The sequence below is a fragment of the Triturus cristatus genome, chromosome 4_1, assembly GCF_964204655.1.
Source record: "Triturus cristatus chromosome 4_1, aTriCri1.1, whole genome shotgun sequence".
NCBI classification, from domain to species: domain Eukaryota; kingdom Metazoa; phylum Chordata; class Amphibia; order Caudata; family Salamandridae; genus Triturus; species Triturus cristatus.
The window spans coordinates 731,435,215-731,455,923 of record NC_140585.1 but is presented as its reverse complement, the minus strand read 5'-3'; the positions used below and the strand labels follow the sequence as shown (position 1 = coordinate 731,455,923).

The following is a 20,709-nucleotide window of genomic DNA, read 5'->3' as shown; positions in this document are numbered from 1 at the left end:
AATTCCTGCCAAAAGTCATATCTCCGTTCCATCTTAACCAATCAGTTGAGCTACCAGTGTTCTTCCCAAATCCGGACGCGGTAGCTGAAAGAGCTCTTCATACCTTAGACGTTCAAAGAGCCCTGCTTTACTACATTGACAGAACCAAATTATTCCACAAAACCAAACAATTGTTTGTTGCTTTCTCTCCACCACATAAAGGCAACCCCATTTCCAAATCCAGGTTAGCCAGGTGGATAGTTAAATGTATCCAAATATGCTACCACAAGGCTAAACGTACACTATCAGTTCCCCCTAGAGCGCATTCCACACGCAAAATAGGGGCTTCCATGGCATTCTTAGGAAACATTCCCTTAGAAGATATTTGTACGGCAGCCGCATGGTCTACAACACACACCTTCACTAAACACTACTGTGTTGACGTGCAAGCAAAACAACAAGCTTCTGTAGGTCAGGCTGTCCTTAAAACCTTATTCCAAACTGCTGCAACCGATATAGGTGACCACCGCTAGGGGAGACACTGCTATATAGTCTATCCTAAGTGTGTGATCTACAGCTCATATGCCTCGAACGGAATATGCTACTTACCAGTATGCATCTGTTCTTGGCATGTAGAGATGCAGAGCCACACACGCCTACCCATCTCCCCGGGACCTGTATCTGTTCCAGCATCGTCTTACTTAGACATTACACATGGACATCTCCCTCTTTTTACAAACTCCATCATTTCCCATCATGGCGAAAAACAATCTGAGGATGGAGTGGATGCCCATGCGCACTGTAGTCCAAGGGAGGAGTCACCTATCTCGTGACCAAAGACTTCTTCCGAAGACAACAACAACCTGCAAGCATCCGAGCCCAACACCAGATGGCGATCTACTGTCCTAAGTGTGTGGCTCTGCAGCTCTACATGCCAAGAACAGATGCATACTGGTAAGTAGCATATTCCTTTTACTGTAGAGCGATTTGGTCGCCCCGTTGGCGAGTGCATGGTTACACGCCGACTCCTCAGCTGTGCTAACTCCTTAACGTGTGACCAAAGTTGATACTCCAAGGTATTAAACAACTTGTTACCTCAAGCTCAACTTGGTTCTGATGGAGCTTGAACCATAGACCGCTTTCTTCCTACCTGGGGAGACCTACTAACGGCTCCCCATAAAGGAGACAATAGGGGACTGCATTGGAGAGAGTGGTTGCCTCCCTCCTGCAGGAAACCACACAGTTGTTGGCCCAAAAGGCTTCAAAGCTGATACCGCCTTTGAAGCGCAATCGATGAACACTCAGGAGAGGGGCAGCCCTATTGTGTAGGCAGATTAGCTGGCACTCGGGAATTAGAGGGGAAGCCTGTAGTCAAACTGTTTTTTCGGGGGCGTATAGCCCGTTGGTAACCACACCTCTGGGTTGGACTATGGAGCTCTGGATTCCAAGACAGGGGGTCTGCCATCTTGGTAGTAGTGCATCCTAAGAAAGCCAGATGCCACACTTCCTAGGGAATGGTCATCAGGAGGGAGGGAACCTGGTAGCCCATTGGCTACCAATCGCATCATACCCTGAGAGCATTGTTATGTTAAATGTTATGTTAAAAATATGTACAGAGCACACATACACCAATTGATTTCTTGGTGCTAAATATAGGAATAGCCTGCTTATGTTAGGTCATTCGTACGCCTGGGAAAACAACCAAGTTTTTAAGAACCTCTTGAATAGAAGGTAACTTGTACAGGATCTGATGTTAAAGGGGATAGAGTTCCAAACATGAGGGGCCAAAACTGCAAATCTAGGACCAGGATGTTCAGTTGGGATGACCTCAAGTTGCGGGCGGGACTATACCTCTGGATAAGAGTAGAAACAAAGTCCAGGCAAGTGTTGTGAAGCGATTTAAAGATGAAATATCCAATTTTAAATGCACCGCATTGTGTTACTAGTAGCCAGTGTAGCTTCCTCATTGAGGAGTGGCGTGTTGCCATCTCGGCTGATGATAAATCAGTCTAGCTGCCTGATTTTTCACAAACTGTAATCTTTTTAAGTACATCGGGAGGCCGAAATAGAGTGAATTGGTAAAATCAATTTGAGAGATAACCAGAGATGAAACGACCTGGATAAGGGCTTCCGTAGTGAAGAATCTACTAATTTTCCTGATCTTCCGAAGCTGGAAAATGCAGATTGAGAGTACCGTCCCAATCTGGGACTTCAAAGAAAGGTCGCTATTGATTGTAACACCAAGACTCTTAGCTGAAGAGGATGGTAGGGGAGGTGTTCCCAACTCAGCAGGCCAAACATTTTCCATGGATTTCGAGAGCCACCAACAAATATAAGTTCTGTTTTGTCCGGATTCAGCTTTAGATGATTACCATTCATCGAGTTATGCGTATGGAACATAGTTGTCTGGAAATTCAGGATTGAGTCAGGGGTGTTGTAGATGGTGAAGATCAATTGCAAGTCATCTGCATAATTAAAGGTGCACAACTTTCTTTCTCCTAAAGACTGGATTAATGAGAGAAGGTGCAAATTGAACGGGTGTGGGGACAGCAAAGATCCCTGCGGCATGCCGCAGGTCAGCTTGACGTTGGGAGTCGTGAATTGGGAGAAGCAAACAGATTGGGAACGACCAACTAAGAAAGACGGGAGCCATTTGAGGGCAGATCCCTGAATTCCTGCGTCCCTGATGCGGTCCACCAGGATTTCATGGCTGATCGTGTCAAAAGTCGCTGATAGTGCAAGGAGCGCTAGAGCTTTGGTAGTGCCTGTTTGATTAAAGAGCAGAGACAGTTTGCAACATGGGTTTCCAACACCTTGGCCAAGAAGGGGAGCAGCAAGATGGAGCTATAGTTTAACGGTACCAAAGGGTCTGCACCAGTTTTCCTAATAGGAGAAACTATTACTGCTTCTTTAAAGACTCTGGGAACAGACCACTGATTTAATGAGTCATTCAGAAGACAGAGGGCAGGGTCGGGCATGCAGAGAAAGCTTCTCTCAGAATGTGCGGAGTGCAGCAGTCGGCAGGCAATCCCGATTTAACTTTGGTCAGCAAGTTTAAGAAGGCTTCTTTGCTAATTACGCGGAATTGATCCAGAGAGTGAAGGTTTTTGGAGACCGACGGCAGGGCATCAAGGGGAGGGTTAACGGGGATGCTGTAGTAGTGATTTTATCAACAAAAAAAAGCATTCAGAGAATTACAAAGTGACACTGAGTAGGAACTACTTTTGCTGTAACTCTTTCTGGATTAAATAGCTCAGTGACAATCGCAAATATTTCTTTAGATTTATTTGTACAGTTCAAAATCTTGTTTGAGAAGTGAGTAGCTTTAGATTGTAAAATGGATATTAATATATTGTTTAAGTTGAGCTTGTTAAGTGTCTTTTTTATCTGGAGAGTAATTCCATCTCTAGATGCATTCAGTGCGGCTCAGGGCTAGTTTTTGGAGTTTTAGGTCTTCTCTAAACCATCTCTGGGCATCATGTCACCTGCCTGTTTTGATTTTCCTAAGGGTGGCATGGATATTACTAGCTGCTGTTAGCCGTGATTTAATATTATCTTCACTTTGGTTAACCAAGATCTAAATAGTGGGAGCCGTGGTCACCAGTGAGTTACAAAAGGCATTAGTGTTGGTGTGATTCCAGTTCCTTGCCATTAGACCCTCCTTAGCTGGGGGCTTGGATATAATCAAGTTATTAAGAGAAAACTTGATTAGGTAATGATCAGACCAGGTGCATGGGGACACCAATCGTGTGGACACTGTGAGATTGGAGGCCCAGATTTTATCAAGGATATGTCCTTTTATATAGGTGGGAGATGTCACATGTTGGACGTAGCTCAGCCTGTTGAGTAGGTCCGTCAGTTCTAATTAGCATGGACCACCCATCATGTTGTTGGCCTAGTAATTGAAGTTGCCATTTAACAATATTTTAGCATGGTTAATTACTAGGTGGGATATTTGTTCCCCCAATAATTAGGGAACGAGGGGCATATTATGGGGGGCCCTACACAGCAATATGCAAATTAGGGGGGTAAGTGGGAAGTCAACTAAGCTTTCCACGGAGGCGATATCCAACGCGGTGTGGGTGGTGAACTCCAGCTCTTGATTTTCTCTACATAAAGAAGGAAAGTCGTGGCACCCAGAACTTAGATCTTGACTGGACTAGAAGAGGGACGAAGAAGAACTGCCCTGCTTCGGATTTCTTTGATTTCTTGTCGATTTCTTCTTTAAATGTTTTGATGCAGTTTAAATGCTTTACACTTGTTCCTTTGTGTAAACCTTGCTGCTCGGAGCCACAGCTACTCAGGATTGAGCTGAAGGTTTGGCAAACTAAACCTCTTGGTCCTAAAGGGGTTGGTAAGTGTATTACACAGGGATACCATATAATACCAGACCATGTAAGAAACCCCTATCCTCACCCTACAATACAGTTGGGCTTGTGTTGAAATTCCTGGTCAGTACTTTATAAAGAGGAAAGGATTTTTTCAACAGGTGAATAGAAGAACACACAAAAAATCTGAAAAACAAACTGAAGGTTCTAGCACCTTCTGGGCCCAAGTAAGCATCTCAAAACTGTTTGTTATATTATCTGGTATTTATTGAGCGCGCGGCTACTCCCAAGGGTGTCCTGGCTGTTCCTTCATGCTTCATACTAAAAGTCCAGTCAGCATTGATTTGAGCCCTATGACCAGTGTTAACCAATGCGGGAGACTTTGGGCAGACATAGGACCGTTCAAAAGAGTTTATTAGAGATGTCAGCAAAAAGTTGTAATTTTTTACATATGTCTGTGATTTGAAGGTAGTGATTAGAATTTGAGGAATGTAAAAAAAACTTCTCCCTGAGATAGGTTGGACTTTGCTGTTCTTGGTGAAGCCTGGTGGTGGTTGTCCACTGGCACCCAGTTGTGGAGCACAATCTAGCTAACTGAGGCCATATTATTGAAGTGCCCTGGAGGCGCAAATGGTATTCGCTCCCTTTTTACTCGCCCAAAGCACTTTGGTATTACAAAAGGGGCCGCAGCTGCTTGTGATATTATTAAAAAGTGCCAGCACTGTCTTCAGAGGGCGTGCCCTTATTTGCATGGGAGCATGGCCCCGTGCAAGTGAGGGATGATTCCCTATGCCTCCGTGCCCGCGCCGTATTATAGACACAAGCACAGAGGCAAAGAAGCTGTCCAAAGGCGCTCTGACAGTGCGTCCCCTGATGGCAGCTTTCTAGAAACAGTCCCATTGAATCCCCCCTCCCCCCCCCCCCAGACATCCCCTAACAGGAGACAGCTGTCACTCACTGCACCTGCCTGAAAGTGGATCTCAATTCCCCCTTGAAAGTTCAAGCGGGTTACCGCCTGCACTGTGAAACACAGAGCGTAGGGGCTACATATGTTTGCCTCCTGCCACTGAACCACTAGAGGAGCAACTTTCCCCCTAGCCTCACGTCCGACTTGGGTATTTCTGATGCACCTCTGTTAGAATGTTAGCGCCTCTGCTTCTCCCTCCTCCTCTCAATCGGTGGCTTGAACTGATGTTGGAAATGGGGCCGCCCCCTCGCTGGGAGCTGACGCGAACTTATGATGTATATTGCCTTGCTTGTTGTGTTCATTTTTAAAAATTGGAACCTTTGTTTTTATCCTGTATGAGAGCTGTAGATGACTGCACGTGTCGATTGAGGAGCTGCCGAACCTCCGGGTTGTCGGCTGAATAGCAGTGTATCTGAATTATACGAATAAAGGTTTTTTTAAAAAAAAAAAAAAGAAACACAGAGCGGCTTTTAAGCAGCTGCTCTGTTTTTGTCATGAATGCGCTGCCCCCAGGGCAGCATGTTTTTGCGGGTGCCCTGGGGGCAGCATATTCCATGTAATAGGGTGCACTTTCCCTGTTTGCACACGGCACACCTGTGTTAACTACTTTTATGTATGAAATACTCTCCTTTCCACCATTTATATCCATTAGTCTGATTTCACAGGGCCAGTTAGGCTTCTTTGTTGATAACAAAAAGTCCTGCACTGAATATTGTTGTTGGATGAAGATTTCTTGCTGTTTACTTTTACCTTGTTTTGTTTTAGGGTTTGGATGTTTTGGAAATTATGAGAAATATCCATGTGTTTGTGTCCCGCTACTTCTACAATCTCAATAATCAGGTAAAGGGACACTCTAGTAATTCTGATGATGATTTTTAAGATTTTATTTTGTACAGCAAATAATGGTACTTACTAATCCTTCACTGCATGTTTTAATAGATCTTCATTGAGAGAACCAGCAACAACAAGCATTTGAACACAATAAATATTCGACACATTGCCAACTCTATCAGAACCCATGGTACTGGAATCATGAGCACAACGGTATGACATCTGTTTATCTGTAAACACAAAACCGGAAAAACTCATTACATTTAATTCATGTCAAGCTGCAGACTATCAAACTTTCATGTTCTGATTATTTTACTGCAAACAATATACATTCTCCACTCTTCTGAGATTTGCATTTGTCTGAGGACTATCCTTTTAAACACACCCACATGTAGCCATGGTTGGAGGCAAAATATTGTGAGTTTAAATTTGGGCATTGTGTGGCTTTTCGTATATGCCTAGGTTAAACGGGGCAAGTGAATAGTTTTTCATTCACTGTACATTGAGCAGCTCAGTTTTTCTCAGCCAATAATAATTTGTGTAAGTGTTCTGTACTTGAAATGTAACCACTATATAGCGGATTTAGTAGTTCGTTTTAGTTGATGTAATGAAATTCACTGTCTATTGCTGCTGTTGTGTTTACTTCTATTAAGCCTTCTATTCACTCATTGAAGCCCAATGTAGCAAAATGTAGTGAAAATTAAAAAATTAAATGAGAGGTAGTCACAGTAATGTTGAATGTTGATATGAGAAGGCAGTGACTTGTATTTTCTTATGTACAGCTATTCAAAGTGCTATGGCATCAAAATGAGGCTATTAAGTGTTCCCCGTTATCTGACATTGCTGAGGCAGCTATAGTGGACATTTTAGAGACGCCAGTTTATTCCTTCAACACTGGAAAACAATGTTGGGAATAATGATGTTGTAAAAATACTACAGACACCGTTCAGCCAGGCCTTGTGATGAAGTGAGAATAAACAAAAGCTGAGGACTCAGAAGGATCTACCTCCTTTTATTTTGTTTAATATTTACTTGTCACAGTGCAAACATATACTCTTACCTTAGGTGTCAGAACGAGATACAAGGACCAAATGTTGTTGGTAGATGCACCATTTGCCCGTACACCTGGTGCATGATGCATGACAACTGGAACTTGACCCACTAACGTGTTGAGAGAATTCAGGCTAGTGAATAAGATCATCATGTAGGCTGGTGCTCTGTCTTCATAATTATTTGGTTTTGCTCTTGCAAAAGCCTGCACAATTTATATTGCAGTAGTCCAAGGTCATTGTGATCAATCTCCTGCTTAAGTGGAGGAAGAGAGGAGTTTCCGGTGTGCATTCAGTTGCTGGGTTGACCTTTACTACTTTATTTTACTCCGACAGAAAAGATCTCTGGGTTAGATTAATTCCACTTCCAGTGGTTGTGGTTTCCTTTGAGAGGGTAGGGATAGACATTGTTGGTCCTTTAAACCCTCCTACAGCATCACGGTTACATCTTAGTGGTGGTGGCCATGCCACAAAGTATCCAGAAGCTATTCCACTTAGGACCCTTCTGGGAATGTTTTCCAAAGTGGCGTTTCCTCAGTAGGTCTTGTCAGACAGAGGTACAATCTTCATGTCTAGCTACATAACAGCCATGTGGAAAGAGTGTGGTGTACACTACAAGTTTACCACACCCTACCATCCACAGTGCAGTGGGCTTGTTGAAAGGCAAAAGGTATGATAATGGGACTCCCAGAAAAACTCAGGCGAAAATGGGATGTCCCAGTACCCTGCCTTCTCTTTGCGTACAGAGAGGTTCCTCAGAAGAGGGTGGGCTACAGCTCATTTGAACTTCTGTTTGGGACATCCAGTTAGAGGTCCATTGTCTCTGGTTAAGGAGGACTGAGAGCAACCTCTCAAACCTCCTAAACAGGATAGTGTGGCCTGTGTCCTTGGACTGCGTTATAGCATGGCTCAGTTCAAGAAGAAGGCCAGCAAAAACCTGGAGACCAGCCAGGAGCTTCAGAAAGCTTGGCATGACCAAAAGGCTGTGCTGACTGTTTACCAGTCAGGACAGAAAGGGTGGGTTTTGGAGCCTTGGGCCCCAGCAGCTCTCCAAGGCAAGTGGAGGGGCCCCCACACTATCCTTGAAAAGAAAGGTGAGGTTACTTACTTGTTTGACCTAGGCACTCCAAGAATTCATCAGAGTTCTTCATGTAAACCGCCTAAAGCCTTTTATTGACAGGGCTGACATGAGCTTGCTCATGGCAACTGATGAGAGACAGGAGGAAGAGAGTGATCCTCTTCTTGATCTCCTCTCTCAGGACCCTGTTGATGGATCAGTTGATGGAGTAGCCTTGGTAGGCAAGTCCTCAATCAGTTCCCAAACTTGTTCTCTCTGACTCCCAGTCAAAACACCTGTTGTACCCATGGAGTGGACACAGGTGAGAGTCTGTCTGTCAAGAGTAGAATCTACAGACAACCTGACCATGCCCGAGATTGCATCAGGACTGAGGTCCAAAAGATGCTGGAGTTGGGGGTCATTGAACCTTCTGTTAGCCCTTGGGCTAGTTCTGTAGTTCTTGTGCCAGACCTCAAACCCAAGATAGTAAGAGAGAAAATAGGTTGTGTGTAGACTATAGAGGTCTCAACGCAGTCACTAGGACTGATGCCCATCCAATTCCCAGGGCAGATGAGCTGATTGATACTCTGGCCTCAGCCAAGTATCTCAGTACATTTGACCTGACTTCTGGTTACTGGCAAATCAGACTCTCTGAAGATGCCAAGCTAGAAACAGCATTTTCAACTGCTAGTGGCATTATCAATTTATTGTAATGCCTTTTGGTTTGAGGAATGCACCTGCCACATTTCAGAGGTTGGTGAACACAGTTCTTACAGGTCTGGAAGCCTATAGTGCAGCATATCTAGATGATATTGCTGTCTTTAGCTCCACCTGAGAGGATCACCTGGTCCACCTCAGGAATGTTCTGGAGGATCTGCAAAAGACAGGCATCACTATCAATGCCACAAAATGCGAGATAGGGCTGAGCAAGCTTGTGTACTTGGGCCACCTTGTAGGTGGGGGCTAGGTTCAGCCATTGAAGAGCAATATCCAGACCATAATGGACTGGGTTGCTCCCACTACCCAGACTCCGGGCAGAGCTTTCTTGGGCCTGACTGGGTACTGCAGGAGGTTTTTTAAGGGATATGGGTCCATAGTGAAGCCCTTTAATGATCTCACCTCGAAAGGATTCCTAAGAAAGTTCAGTGGTTAGTTAGCTGTCAGAAGGCATGTGATGACCTGAAGCAGGCCATGTGCACTGCTGCCATTCTGCAAGTCCTGATTACTCCACAATCTTCATTGTCGAGACAGATGCTTCAAAGATAGGGGTAGGTGCAGTTCTATCACAACTTAATGCAGATGGCCAGGACCAACCAGTAGCTTTTATAAGCAGAAAGTTGACACCCAGTGGGAAGCGTTGGTCAGCTATTGAGAGGGAGGCCTTTGCTGTGGTCTGTGCCTTGAAAAAATTAAGGCAATACCTGTTTGGTACTCACTTCATTGTTCAGACAGACCATAAGCCTCTCTACTGGCTAAAACAAATGTAGGGTGAGAATCCCAAACATTTGAGGTGGTCCATTTCCCTACAGGGTATGTACTTTACTGTGGAACATAGACCTGGGAGTAACCAAGCCAACACAGATGGACTCTCCGGAAATTTCCACTTAGAAAATGAAGTCTCAGCTAGGCAAGATTAGTCTCATCTCCTTTCGTTTAGGGGTGGGGGGAGGGAGTTGTGTACGAAAGTAGGATCTGCTTTCATGGTTACCCCTACTTTTTGCTGGTGTCAGTATGTTTTTTGACTAGTCTGAGTGGGATCCTGCCATTCAGGACCCCAGTCACTGTGCTTCCTCCCTAAATTTGCCATGGTAAGTAATTCTGTACCTACACAATTGTCTACTGGTGTACCCCTATAAGTGCAAAAACAACAATTGATGGACAGAATGCAGAACAATGTCATACATTCACCCCAGTACAGAGATCTGGACCTAAATCCATCGTTTTTTTTCTCACCATGCCATTCCAATTTGAACCCAGCCATATGCAAATCAGTCTTGACCCTGTGCCCAATGGGAACAGTCCAGCCCGAACTGCCAGGCCAGGTCATCCCTGGACTGGAAACAAGCATCCTAGGACCGGTTTCACCCCTCTTTAGCCAGGATAGCTTGACTCCAGTGGCATGGAGAGCACGGGACCCACGTCTGGGCGATGGATATAGGCCCAGATCTCTGTACTGGGGTGAATGTATGACATTGTTCTGCATTCTGTCCATCAGCTGTTGTTTTTGCATTTGGTACCCCTATAAGTCCCTAGTAAATGGTACTGTATTATGCCACCAATGAAAGACCACTCAAACTGTGACTACAGACCTGCCATTGCAGCCTGTGTAAGCTGGTGCTAGCACCACTTACGACAGATATACGTTTTCTTATATATGAGGTCACTACACTTAAAACCTAAAAGTCACCCCTAAGGCAGGCCTTTCAATCCTGAAGGAGGGTGCTGGGTTTTAAATGTATGGGTGCCCCTGCATGAGTGGGACACCCCTATAAACCCCGGAGTCAATTCTCCAGGCTTTGTAAATGTGATCAGCCATTTTGATACATATAGTGGCCATCGTCATTACGCAATGGCTAACTATATAGTGGCTGTGCCGAACCTGGGCATGTTTGGTATCAAACGTGTTGGAATCATACCTGAACACCGTTACCGGTATGATTCCATGCATTGGGGGGCTTCTCCGGTAAGCCTCTTGTACTCCCGGTAACAGCCTTCCAGGGTCTGCCAGCAAGCTAGTGCTGCTGCCGACCCCAGCCTCCTGCTTCTGAGCTTAGATCAAGCAGGGACAGGTAGAACAGTAGGTTTCCTGTCACAGGGAGGTGGGATCACCTCCCAGACTTAATGTATTGGGCTGGGGTGGGGGTGCTAGCCAGCGCCACTGCTTTTAAGGGAACATTTGGTGCCCTCCTTGCATAATCCAGTTGAAACCTGTTCTGGGAGCCCTTGGCTCTTGATCTGGTGCAAAACTGGACAATGGACATCGTAGTATCCTCCCCTCTGTCCAGTCCCTTTTCAGGGAGGGACCCCGGAGTTGTCCTAACCCCTTTCTTAGGGTGTAAAAGGGCTTACCTGAGGGTGGGTCCTCAGATTGGTCGTGGGACAGGACTCAAGGCTGAAACCACATCACTCTTCGACCGTCTGGACACCTGTTATGTTATGTTATGTTATGTTAAAATGGCATTTATAGAGCGCACGGCTACTCAAAAAGAGTGTCCCGGCGCTTTTATTTAAGGTAGACTACAGTATGGTAACATAACACTTTAAAAGAGAAAAAGTGACACAGACAGAAAGAAAAACAACGAACGAGACAGGACCTACTGAGTAAACAACCAGGATTTGAGATCCTTTCTAAAAGCTAGTAAGCTGGTGGCTCCCCGCAGTGTAAGAGGCAGAGAGTTCCACAGCTGTGGCGCCAGTAGTCCAAAAGTACGACCTCCCAAGCGCGCTCTCATTACTCGCGGGACAGACGCCAAAAACAGGTGTTCTGATCTCAGAGAATGCGCCGGTCGATAGAAGGCAAGTCTCCTTTGGAGGTACTTTGCTCCCGTCGCATGGAGAGCCTTATATGTCAGGGTCAAAGCCTTAAAGGCAATCCGCTTGCGGATTGGAAGCCAGTGCAGGGTCTGGAGCAAGCCCGCAGCACTGACGCGTCTGTTCAAGCCAAAAATCGCTCTCGCCGCAGCATTCTGCACAATTTGGAGCCGCTGTAGCAGGTAGTCTGGCAGGCCCAGGTACAGAACGTTAGAATAATCTAGCCTGGAGCCTATCAGAGCCTGCACAGTCAGCCTCCTGTGCTCCTCCGATAAGAGGGGAAGAAACCTCCGTAGCATCCTAAGGAGGCCGAAGCAAGTGCCCGACACCCCCAGGATCTGAGACTTCATGGTCAACCCCTTGTCCATCTTAACCCCCAGGTTCTTAGCCATTTGGGATGAGCAAGTTGGGGGGAACATATTGGTAGGCCACCAAGCCTGCCAGTCTGGCTCCGTGTCGCACCCAAAGAAAAGTACGTCGGACTTATCGGAATTGCACTTGAGGCTGTTCAGTTGGAACCATTGAAACACAGCCCCAAGGCAATCCCGGATACTCTTCCCATCAAAGTCTCCTCCTCTCTTACACGAGAAGAGGAGCTGGGTGTCGTCTGCATAGGATACGATCCGGGCCCCAAATGACTCCGCCAACGCCGCCAAAGGGGTCATGAAGATATTGAAAAGGGCCTGGACTTCGCTGGACTTCTTCTGGAACCGAGACTGCATCAAGGAAGATTCCTGCTGTTCCTGGTTTCACTGTTCTGTAAGTCTTCTTCGTTGTCTGTGTTGGTGCTTCTTCCAAGATCTTTATCAGACCTGTGAGCATCAAGGACACCTGAAGTAATCTCCCTTGGAGTGAAGGACTCACTCACCTGCATCCACAGGCACTTTAACTAAGCTGACCGGTCTGCTGCTCCTGACGTCCCGAGGGATTCGAAAGGCACAGCCACACAGGTGGTGGTTCTGCAACTACCTCGAGACCTGAACCTGTCCTCTTGCAAATGTAGATGCCAATATCCCTCGTCAGAACCCCAACCATGTGCACTACGTTGACTTTTTGTTCCAAGTTTTGTTGGCTCTGCACTCCAGAGATCTTCAAGCTACAAGAAGCTCCAGCCTCCAGCTTCTCTTCCTGCCAAGATCAGCGTCCTCACCGCATCCTCTGCACTGTGGGCTTTCATCTTTGGTGAGCTGCTTGAGGCCCTCTTGCGATTCCTGTGTCTTCGGCCTGTGGGTCCTCTTAAGGGTCTTCTCTTGCTTCAGTGGACTCCCCTTCATGAGGCCTGACCTGACTCCCTTGCTTGTGGTGAGTCCCTTGGACCTTGCTGGACCCAACGTTTCTCCTTCTTCGCTTTCCATGCCTGTTGCAGCTGCCAAGGCTTGTTGATGCTCCCACTGGACACCGACACCCTTGTTCACGACTTCCGACGTGGGACAGCTTGTGCACGGCTCCTGGTCTTACTCAGCGTCGCCTGATCCTCAGAACTGCAGCGACAAGTTCTTAGTCAACTCACGTGAACCGTCCACCATCGGTGGGCATTGCTCTTCCGTGCCTCCTGGTCACCTCCGAGAGGCATAGACACTGTCTCCTCTGCTTACAGGTCTTCACTTCAAGAATCTGCCCTTGGATTCCATCGGAGTTGTGCACAGTTTTCTCCAGCGACATTTTTCCTGAAGTCCTCCCTTGTGATCAACAGGAGTTTCCGACGCCACTTCGCACCTATGCATCTGGCGTCTCTGGTGTAGGTATCCTGGTTCCTGGGGTATCCACGGGTGTGGTGACTCTCCAACCTTCTGTCTTCACGGGATTTCGTCAGGATCCACTGGGAAGGGTCGGTCTTTTTCAAAACTGCAACCGCGACTTTCCCGTTGACTTCTATTGAGTACACAGCTGTGTTTCCACTCTGCACACAGCCTCAGTGGGGTTCCTGGGTACTTACCTTGGGTGGTTCCTTGGGTCCCCAGCTCTTCTATGTCTCCTAGTCCATGTTCCGACTTTGGTCGCAGTTCGCATTCCACTTTTTTAGTATATGGTTTGGTCTCCCCCTGGAGACGACTGTGTATTGTGCTTACCTGTTTCAATTGAAGTATTCTTGTGTTTTTGTGTTTATATCTCTGGGTAGGAGATCTACCAATGCGTTAGTAAGTGTTGTGTAATTCATAGAACTATTTTTATATATACACTATGTGGTTCTTTTTAGTTTAACCTACACTACATGATAAGATCTGGTGAAACAAGCTGCTTAGCACTTTCAAGATAAGCCTAAAGGCTGCTCTCCACAGCTACCACTTAGAGAACTTTATAAGACCACTAAAATCATCATAAGGTTTGCATGGATTAGTTGAAGGTGTTTCACTTAAAAAGTGTGCCCTATATACTAACCCAGCCTCCTACAAGGAGTTTAACTTCAGCTGACCCCCAGGACTAGGATGGGTGTGCCCACGTCCAGTGGCACTGGCTGTCTTGTGCTCTCAGAAGAACAGATGGGTAAATAAACCTGCTGGAGGACCCTGGAGGGTTCCCCTGAGACTTCTGTGGACTAGTCCTTTATGTGGATATACATCCCCCTCCCAAATGTGGAAGTGTCCTCCTACTATTATGACACACAGGAAGGAGGAGGACAAAACTGCCTAAGGCCCTGGGTAGTGCAACAGGGAAGGCATTTCACTTGTTAGCTTCCGAGGGGCTTTGCAAGATGCCGTCACAAGGAGGGAGCACAAAGAGCCCAGGTAGAGGACAGGTCCCCCCTCCACCAGGAGGGCCAAGCCACAGGTGTCGACACAACCTTTATTTTCAACTTTCAAGAGGTAGGATGTGTGTGTGGAGTTCCGCTCCCTATACCAACTTTCACCCCGTGGACGCCATCCCCCTGGGCCTGACGCAAGTATGGATGTCAGGGAGACCCATCCCCTGAAACAGGAGAAGCCACCAAAAAGAAAACTGCCCTGCGGTCTCAGTCCTTGAAACAGCATTGAAAATGTGTCTGGAGCCAATGTCTGGAGGGAGCAGGGCACCCCAGCACCTACAATGCCTTTCGGTTTAGCATCAGCAGCATCCACAGTTCAAAGAGTGCTTTTGGAAATGCTGAAGGATATCTTTCTTGTCATTGCATTTCAAGATATTCTCAGCTTTTCAAATTCAGTACATGAACATGATTCTACATTAGAGAAGGTCTTCCAGATTTTACTGGGAAAGGGGGTTAGAAAAGAAAAATGTGTCTTCAGGGCAAAGGAAATCTAATACCTTGGTCTTGTTTAATCTGGGACTGGCTTTAGACCAAAATCATTATCCGGCCCCTGAGGATAAGGATCAGTTAGTCTGTTTTTTGGGCATTGGCTAATTTTATTTAAACTTTGTAAACGGTTTTGCTGATTTGACCAAACAATTCAGACTATTGCTGAAAAAAATGCCACATTCAGTTGGGATGAAAGCTGTGATGATGCTTTTGTAAAGATTATGGAGATGATGGTGGAAGCTCTTTCTAGTCAACCTTTTGTTGAGAGGTATAGCAGTTGCATAATGATAAATGCAAGTGCTTATGGCCTTGGAGATGTAAGGAGTCATGATGAGTACATCAGTGGTTTTGCTTAAACAGCACTGGAAGCAGTTGAACCTCATTACTCAGTGATGGAGAAGAAATGCAAGCGTGCGTTTGGAGGGTTGGAAAGTATATTGCATACGTTGGGGAAGGCCTTTCGTAACTGAAACAGTTCACAGACCCCTTGTAGATTTTCTCTCCAGTGCCAAAGTAAAAAAAAAAACAACAAAAAAAACATCAGCCAGGCCGGCAAGATTGGCTTCATCAAATTTTTGAATAAACACATTTTTATTGTTTTCTTGCAGTTGCAACAGGTCACATTGAAAACCAACACAAAGGCCCTTAGTATAGGCTAAGGCCATCAAAATTATATTAATAACAGCGGGTAATATCTCATGCAAAGTCTTACAACAACTTCCTCCCAATGCGTCCACACCCCCACCCCAAACTACTTACTCCTTATTTTTGTGTGTTTAGCCAGAGATCCTCGTGCCTCATACACTTGTTTCTCTTGCTGGGCACACCTGTCCACTCCATGCCTCCATTGTGACATCGTCGGGGGCTTGGAAGATTTCCAGTGAGCCGCGATGTCACGCTTGGCCACCAGCAGTGCCTGCCCGGTCTGCACAAGTCCCCCCAGTAGGATCGATAGCGGGGAACGTTCTAGCTCAAGGCTTATGACTTCAGAGAGTTTGGTGACCACCCTTTCCCAGTATTGTATTATTTTAGGACAGGACCATGTCTTATGAAAAAAATCAGCCAGGACGTGTGAGCAGCGAAAGCATACAGGACTGTCAAGTATTACTGCTCTGTATATCTTATCAGGGGAGCGATATGTACTATGTAGAAAGTATGTTTGCACGAGAAGTAGCCATGATGATATGGTGAGCACTTTGGGGGGCGGTCCGGGCATCTCGCCAATCTGCGTTGTCTAGTGGGTCGAGCCAACCCTCCCAGCGTATTTTGAGAGCTGTCGATGTTGTGTTGGGGCGTTAAAGATTAGCGTGTGGTAAATTGTGGCTACACCTTGTTTGCCCAATGCTCCCTTCTTGACCTTTTCTTCTATCAGGTTGAATTCCAGGTTCGACGTGCCAGGGGGAACGTCCACCCGCAATGCATAGCGCAGTTGAAAATATTTATGGAATTGCGTTTCTAACAGAGAATACGCTTGTTGGATCTCCTGAAAGGAAGACATGTGAGTGTCTTTCCAAACATTCCCCAGTAGCGTAATGCTGATGGCATCCCATCGACCTTACATTTCGCCACCCCTCTCAACCATGCCTCCACTCTCTAAGGACCCACAAGGTACATCTAGGAGTGTGGTAGGAACTGTGTCGCCATATAGCATTGCCAGGATTTGGGGGAAACATAGTGTATTAAGTTCCTGTCTCTGTGCTGGGTCAGATCCGCCGCTAAGCCAGTCATTAATAATCAGGAGGTGTGACACCAAGTAGTACAAATATAAATTAGACATGCCCCGGCCGCCTTCATAAGGGGCGTGTTAGCGGCTCCCGAATGCCAATCATGCCCGTGAATAATGCCTTAGGAAGATGATTGCCACTGACTCCATCTCTCAAAGCCATTGGCGGGAAATCATGTGGGGGAAACTTTGCAAGGGGTAAAGGAATCGCTGCAGTATCGTCCTGTTATAAAACGCTATTCTCCCCATGAAAATTAATGTTTGTGTCTGCCATTTTCAAAGGCCCTCTTTGACCTTGCGAGTAAGAGGGGTAATGTTAAGGGACCACATCAGTGCTGGATTTAGGGCCACCTGGATACCTAAATAATGAAAATTGAGGTGGCCTATTGAGATAGTCGTTTTCCAGTCTACACGTGAGGGAGCTAACAGGACCAGCACCGGTTTGGCAAGATTGACAGTTGATCCTGAGACATCCGCAAAAAGTTGCAGGATCTGGAGGCGTCGGCGGCCACTGGCAGCTGAGTCTGCTAGGTATAAAAGAACGTTGTCCGCATAAAGAGCAATGCCGTCCTCATGTCTCGAGCCCACTCCTATCAGTGTATCTGTGTGTCGCAATGTATAGGTTTTGCAAGGGGGTTTAATAGCTAACGCAAAAAGGAGGGGGGGTGGTAAGAGACAACCTTGACGGATTCCTCGTCTCATGGGGAGCTCATCGGAGACCACCCTGTTGATTTGTACTCTGGCAGTCGGATTGGAATAGAGAACTCGAATCAGGCCTCTGAATCGGGGTCCAAATCCCGTCTTCTCCAGCACACTGGTCAGATACCCCCAGTCCACGGCATTGAACGCAAAATCTATCAATAGCAACGCTAATTGAGGTGATAAGAGGTGGCAATGTCTTGTGCTCCTAGTGGGCATAAAACCACATTGGTCTGGGTAGATTAGGGACCAGGGTACCCTTCGCAAACGTGAGGTGAGAATGGTTGCAAAAATGTTAACCTCTCCATTGATGAGGGATATGGGGTAATAGACGGTGCAAGACTTTGATGGACGAAGCGTCTTGAGTATGACCACGATCAGGAGCCAATTCACGTCTCTTGAGGAAGGTACCAACTTCCACCGCTTCTCTATAAGGGCTTAATAGATGGGGGTGATCATTTCTCTGTAATTGCCGTAGAAATCTGCAGGATACCCGGGAGGGCCGGATGTGTTACCAGATGCATCGCTAAGATGGCCTCACTGATCTTCTCCACTGTGATGTGTTCCCCTAGCTCCCGGTGCTCAGCATCAAAAAGGCGGTGCATGGGCACCTCATTGAGGAGAGGCGCAGCGACTTCAGCCGCTGGAAGCAGAGGAGCCGCATAAAACAAGTAGTAATCCACAAAAACCTGGACAATGGCAGGAAAAGTACTATAGGCGATACCATCTCCATCTATTATCTCTGGGATAACCCTACTGGCCAGGGACCGGGATGCCAACCAATACAGTAGCTTCCCATTTGTATCCCCCCATACGTCAACCCATGTCATGGGTGCACGCCAAATTTGTTTTGCTGCTTCTAAGGAGAGGAGTTTAATCTCCTCATGAATCAATGCCAACTGCTTGATGGTGTCGCTGGGCGTTGCAGTGGAAAGCTGTGTTTCTAGTTGGAGGGCCAGGGTTTCCAAGATCGTGGAACGCTGGTGCCTTACTTTTTCTGCTTGCCTAAGTATACTCTTAGTATGCCCCCGGACAGTGGCCTTGCATGCCAACCAAAGATGGTGATTGCACTGACCCAACTTGGAGCTGGAAGTAGCGTCTGACTTCTTGCCTTACTGCACGGGATTCACCAATTTGAATTGGTATTGGGGCATGATCGGGAATGCCATGTGGGAGAATCTGGATGTGAGACACTGAGAGAGCATCAGGAGCGGGCATGCCAACGCGTGCATGCATGTGATGTGCAACAGAAGTGTGTGTGTATTGTCTCTGTCTGGGGTTCCAGATGCTCCATATGTCACAAAGACCCAGAGTGTTTACCCATTTTTAAAGAGACCTGGCTCTGTTACGACAGATGTCCAAAGTGGGGCCGGTGGAATCCACTGAAGGATCAAGGACCGCGTCTAAGTCTCCCCCTGTAAGCACAAGGTCGAGTGGTAGTTGTGCGACCACTTCGAGAAGTGTGGTCAGGAAGGAGTCCAATGCTACGGGAGCGTAAATGCATAAGAGGTTCAGTGGGCAGCCCTCTACCATGCCTGTTAAGGCAATAAATCGGCCCTGAGGAACGGACCAGGTCTGGGTCACTACCATGGGCTAGAAGTGACGGAAGAGGATCGCAACTCCCCAGGATCCCGTAGCGAACTTGGCATGATGAACTCTGTTGTAACCTTGACAAGCTAGAAATGGACATCTCGTGCCTATGAAGACAGAAGGCTGGGTGTAGCGCAAAACCGCAGAATGTTTGATCCTTCTAAAATACCGTTATCGTTCCATGACATTACACTGTAGGGAATCATGGTGGGCTGTGAGTTATTAGTATGAGTTGGAGAAAGAGGTCATTAGGTTTTATGTGGATGACTGCGTATAAAACGCAATGTGAGGTCACTTGAGGGCAGGAGACCCACTGCCACTTACACAGTGTCAGGTCATTGTGACATCCTAAAGGAACAAGCATTTGCAATGCAATAGGTCTCGCCTTTGCGAGAGTTTAAGCTATTGGCACTATAAATCACATTGTCTTTTATTTATATGTTTTGATAATTAAATTATAAATAAAAGGCATTGTCATGTACAATGCCAATAGCTCAAACTCTTATAAATGGGAGACCTATTGAAAGAAGCGGCCGCTATTGTCCCGGGCTGCTTAGAAAGTGAAAAGGCGCATGACGCACTGAATGTTGCAGGAAAACATGTTGTGCCTGCAGTAGGAGAAACTATTTAAATAAAATAGGGCTTATAGACTAAAAAAGACTCACTGTGTAACCACCAAAGTAAAAGTAAAAGGATAAGGCAGGAGCTCACCCCGCGTTTCGCCGCCGCAGCCCGAGCTGTTCTGGAAGCCTTCTCCGGGTTGCTCTCCGGGTGACCTGGAAGTCAGGCAACCTTGTCTGGGACATGGGCGGGGCATGGAGCGCGCGGCCGGAAGTGTCCGGGGCTCCCGTGAGCTGAGGGAGCCCTGCGTGTTGCAGCCGCGTGTCGGAGAAGCGAGGCGGGAGCCCACCCTACACTGGCAAGCAGTAGAGGAAGTCAGGCGGGAGCCCAACCCGCCTTTGTGAATGCCGCATAGTGCGGCCGGAGCAAGATTTCAGGTGGGGCTCCTGTGAGCAAGACGGACCCCTGCGTGTTGATGAGCCACAAAGAGTGACCGGGTGAAGAGGCAGGTCCCCACTGCCATCGAGGAGACCAGCCGGGGAGCAGCTCAGAGTCCCCACAAGAGCCAGTGAGTGGGGTTCAGCGGGAGCCTGCAGGTGTTTAAATACAGGCTGATAATGCATGCAAGCGCGCCGCGCCTGGACAGGAGATGTGCACGCGTATGGTGCGAGCAGGAGTTGTGATAATGCCGCGAGCCGCACGCGTGCACATCTCCTGTCTGTTAAGCTTCAGCACAGACAGTTGATGTGCACGCGAACGGCCTGCGGCGTTATTACAACTCCTGCTCGCACCATACGCGTGCACATCTCCTGTTCAGGTCGTGCCGTACGCGTGCACATGTCCTGTCCCCCTTACGACCCAAGTCGACAACAATAGATCTCACCCATAGCTAGGCGAGACCTAAAAAGGAAGCATAACCAAACAGCAGAACAATACCATAAATACATCTGGTCTGCAAACTCCCTAATAGCCCCAACTCAATACTCCCCTCCCCCAAGAAGAATCCGTCTCCCTGTAACATGTGCCCCAACTAAAAATCAAGCTGTCTTGGATAAGTGTGGGGTGGTAGGCCTCTCTAGGTGGTAGGATGAATGCAATGCCGGCGTTCGCGCAGGCAATCTTGAAATGCTCAATCTTGACTTGCAGTTATGGCCACCTACCT

At 47.0% G+C, this 20,709-nt stretch overlaps 1 protein-coding gene across 1 annotated transcript in view; it reads left to right on the top strand.

Annotated features, from left to right (window-relative positions):
* The window catches only part of WASHC4 (WASH complex subunit 4), a 987,939-nt gene that overhangs the window by 463,855 nt on the left and 503,375 nt on the right, over positions 1-20,709 (top strand). Inside the window, exons 23-24 of the mRNA XM_085653223.1 lie at positions 6,040-6,114; positions 6,214-6,318. Coding sequence (XP_085509349.1) covers positions 6,040-6,114; positions 6,214-6,318 — 180 coding nt within the window. The remainder of the gene's footprint in view (positions 1-6,039; positions 6,115-6,213; positions 6,319-20,709) is intronic.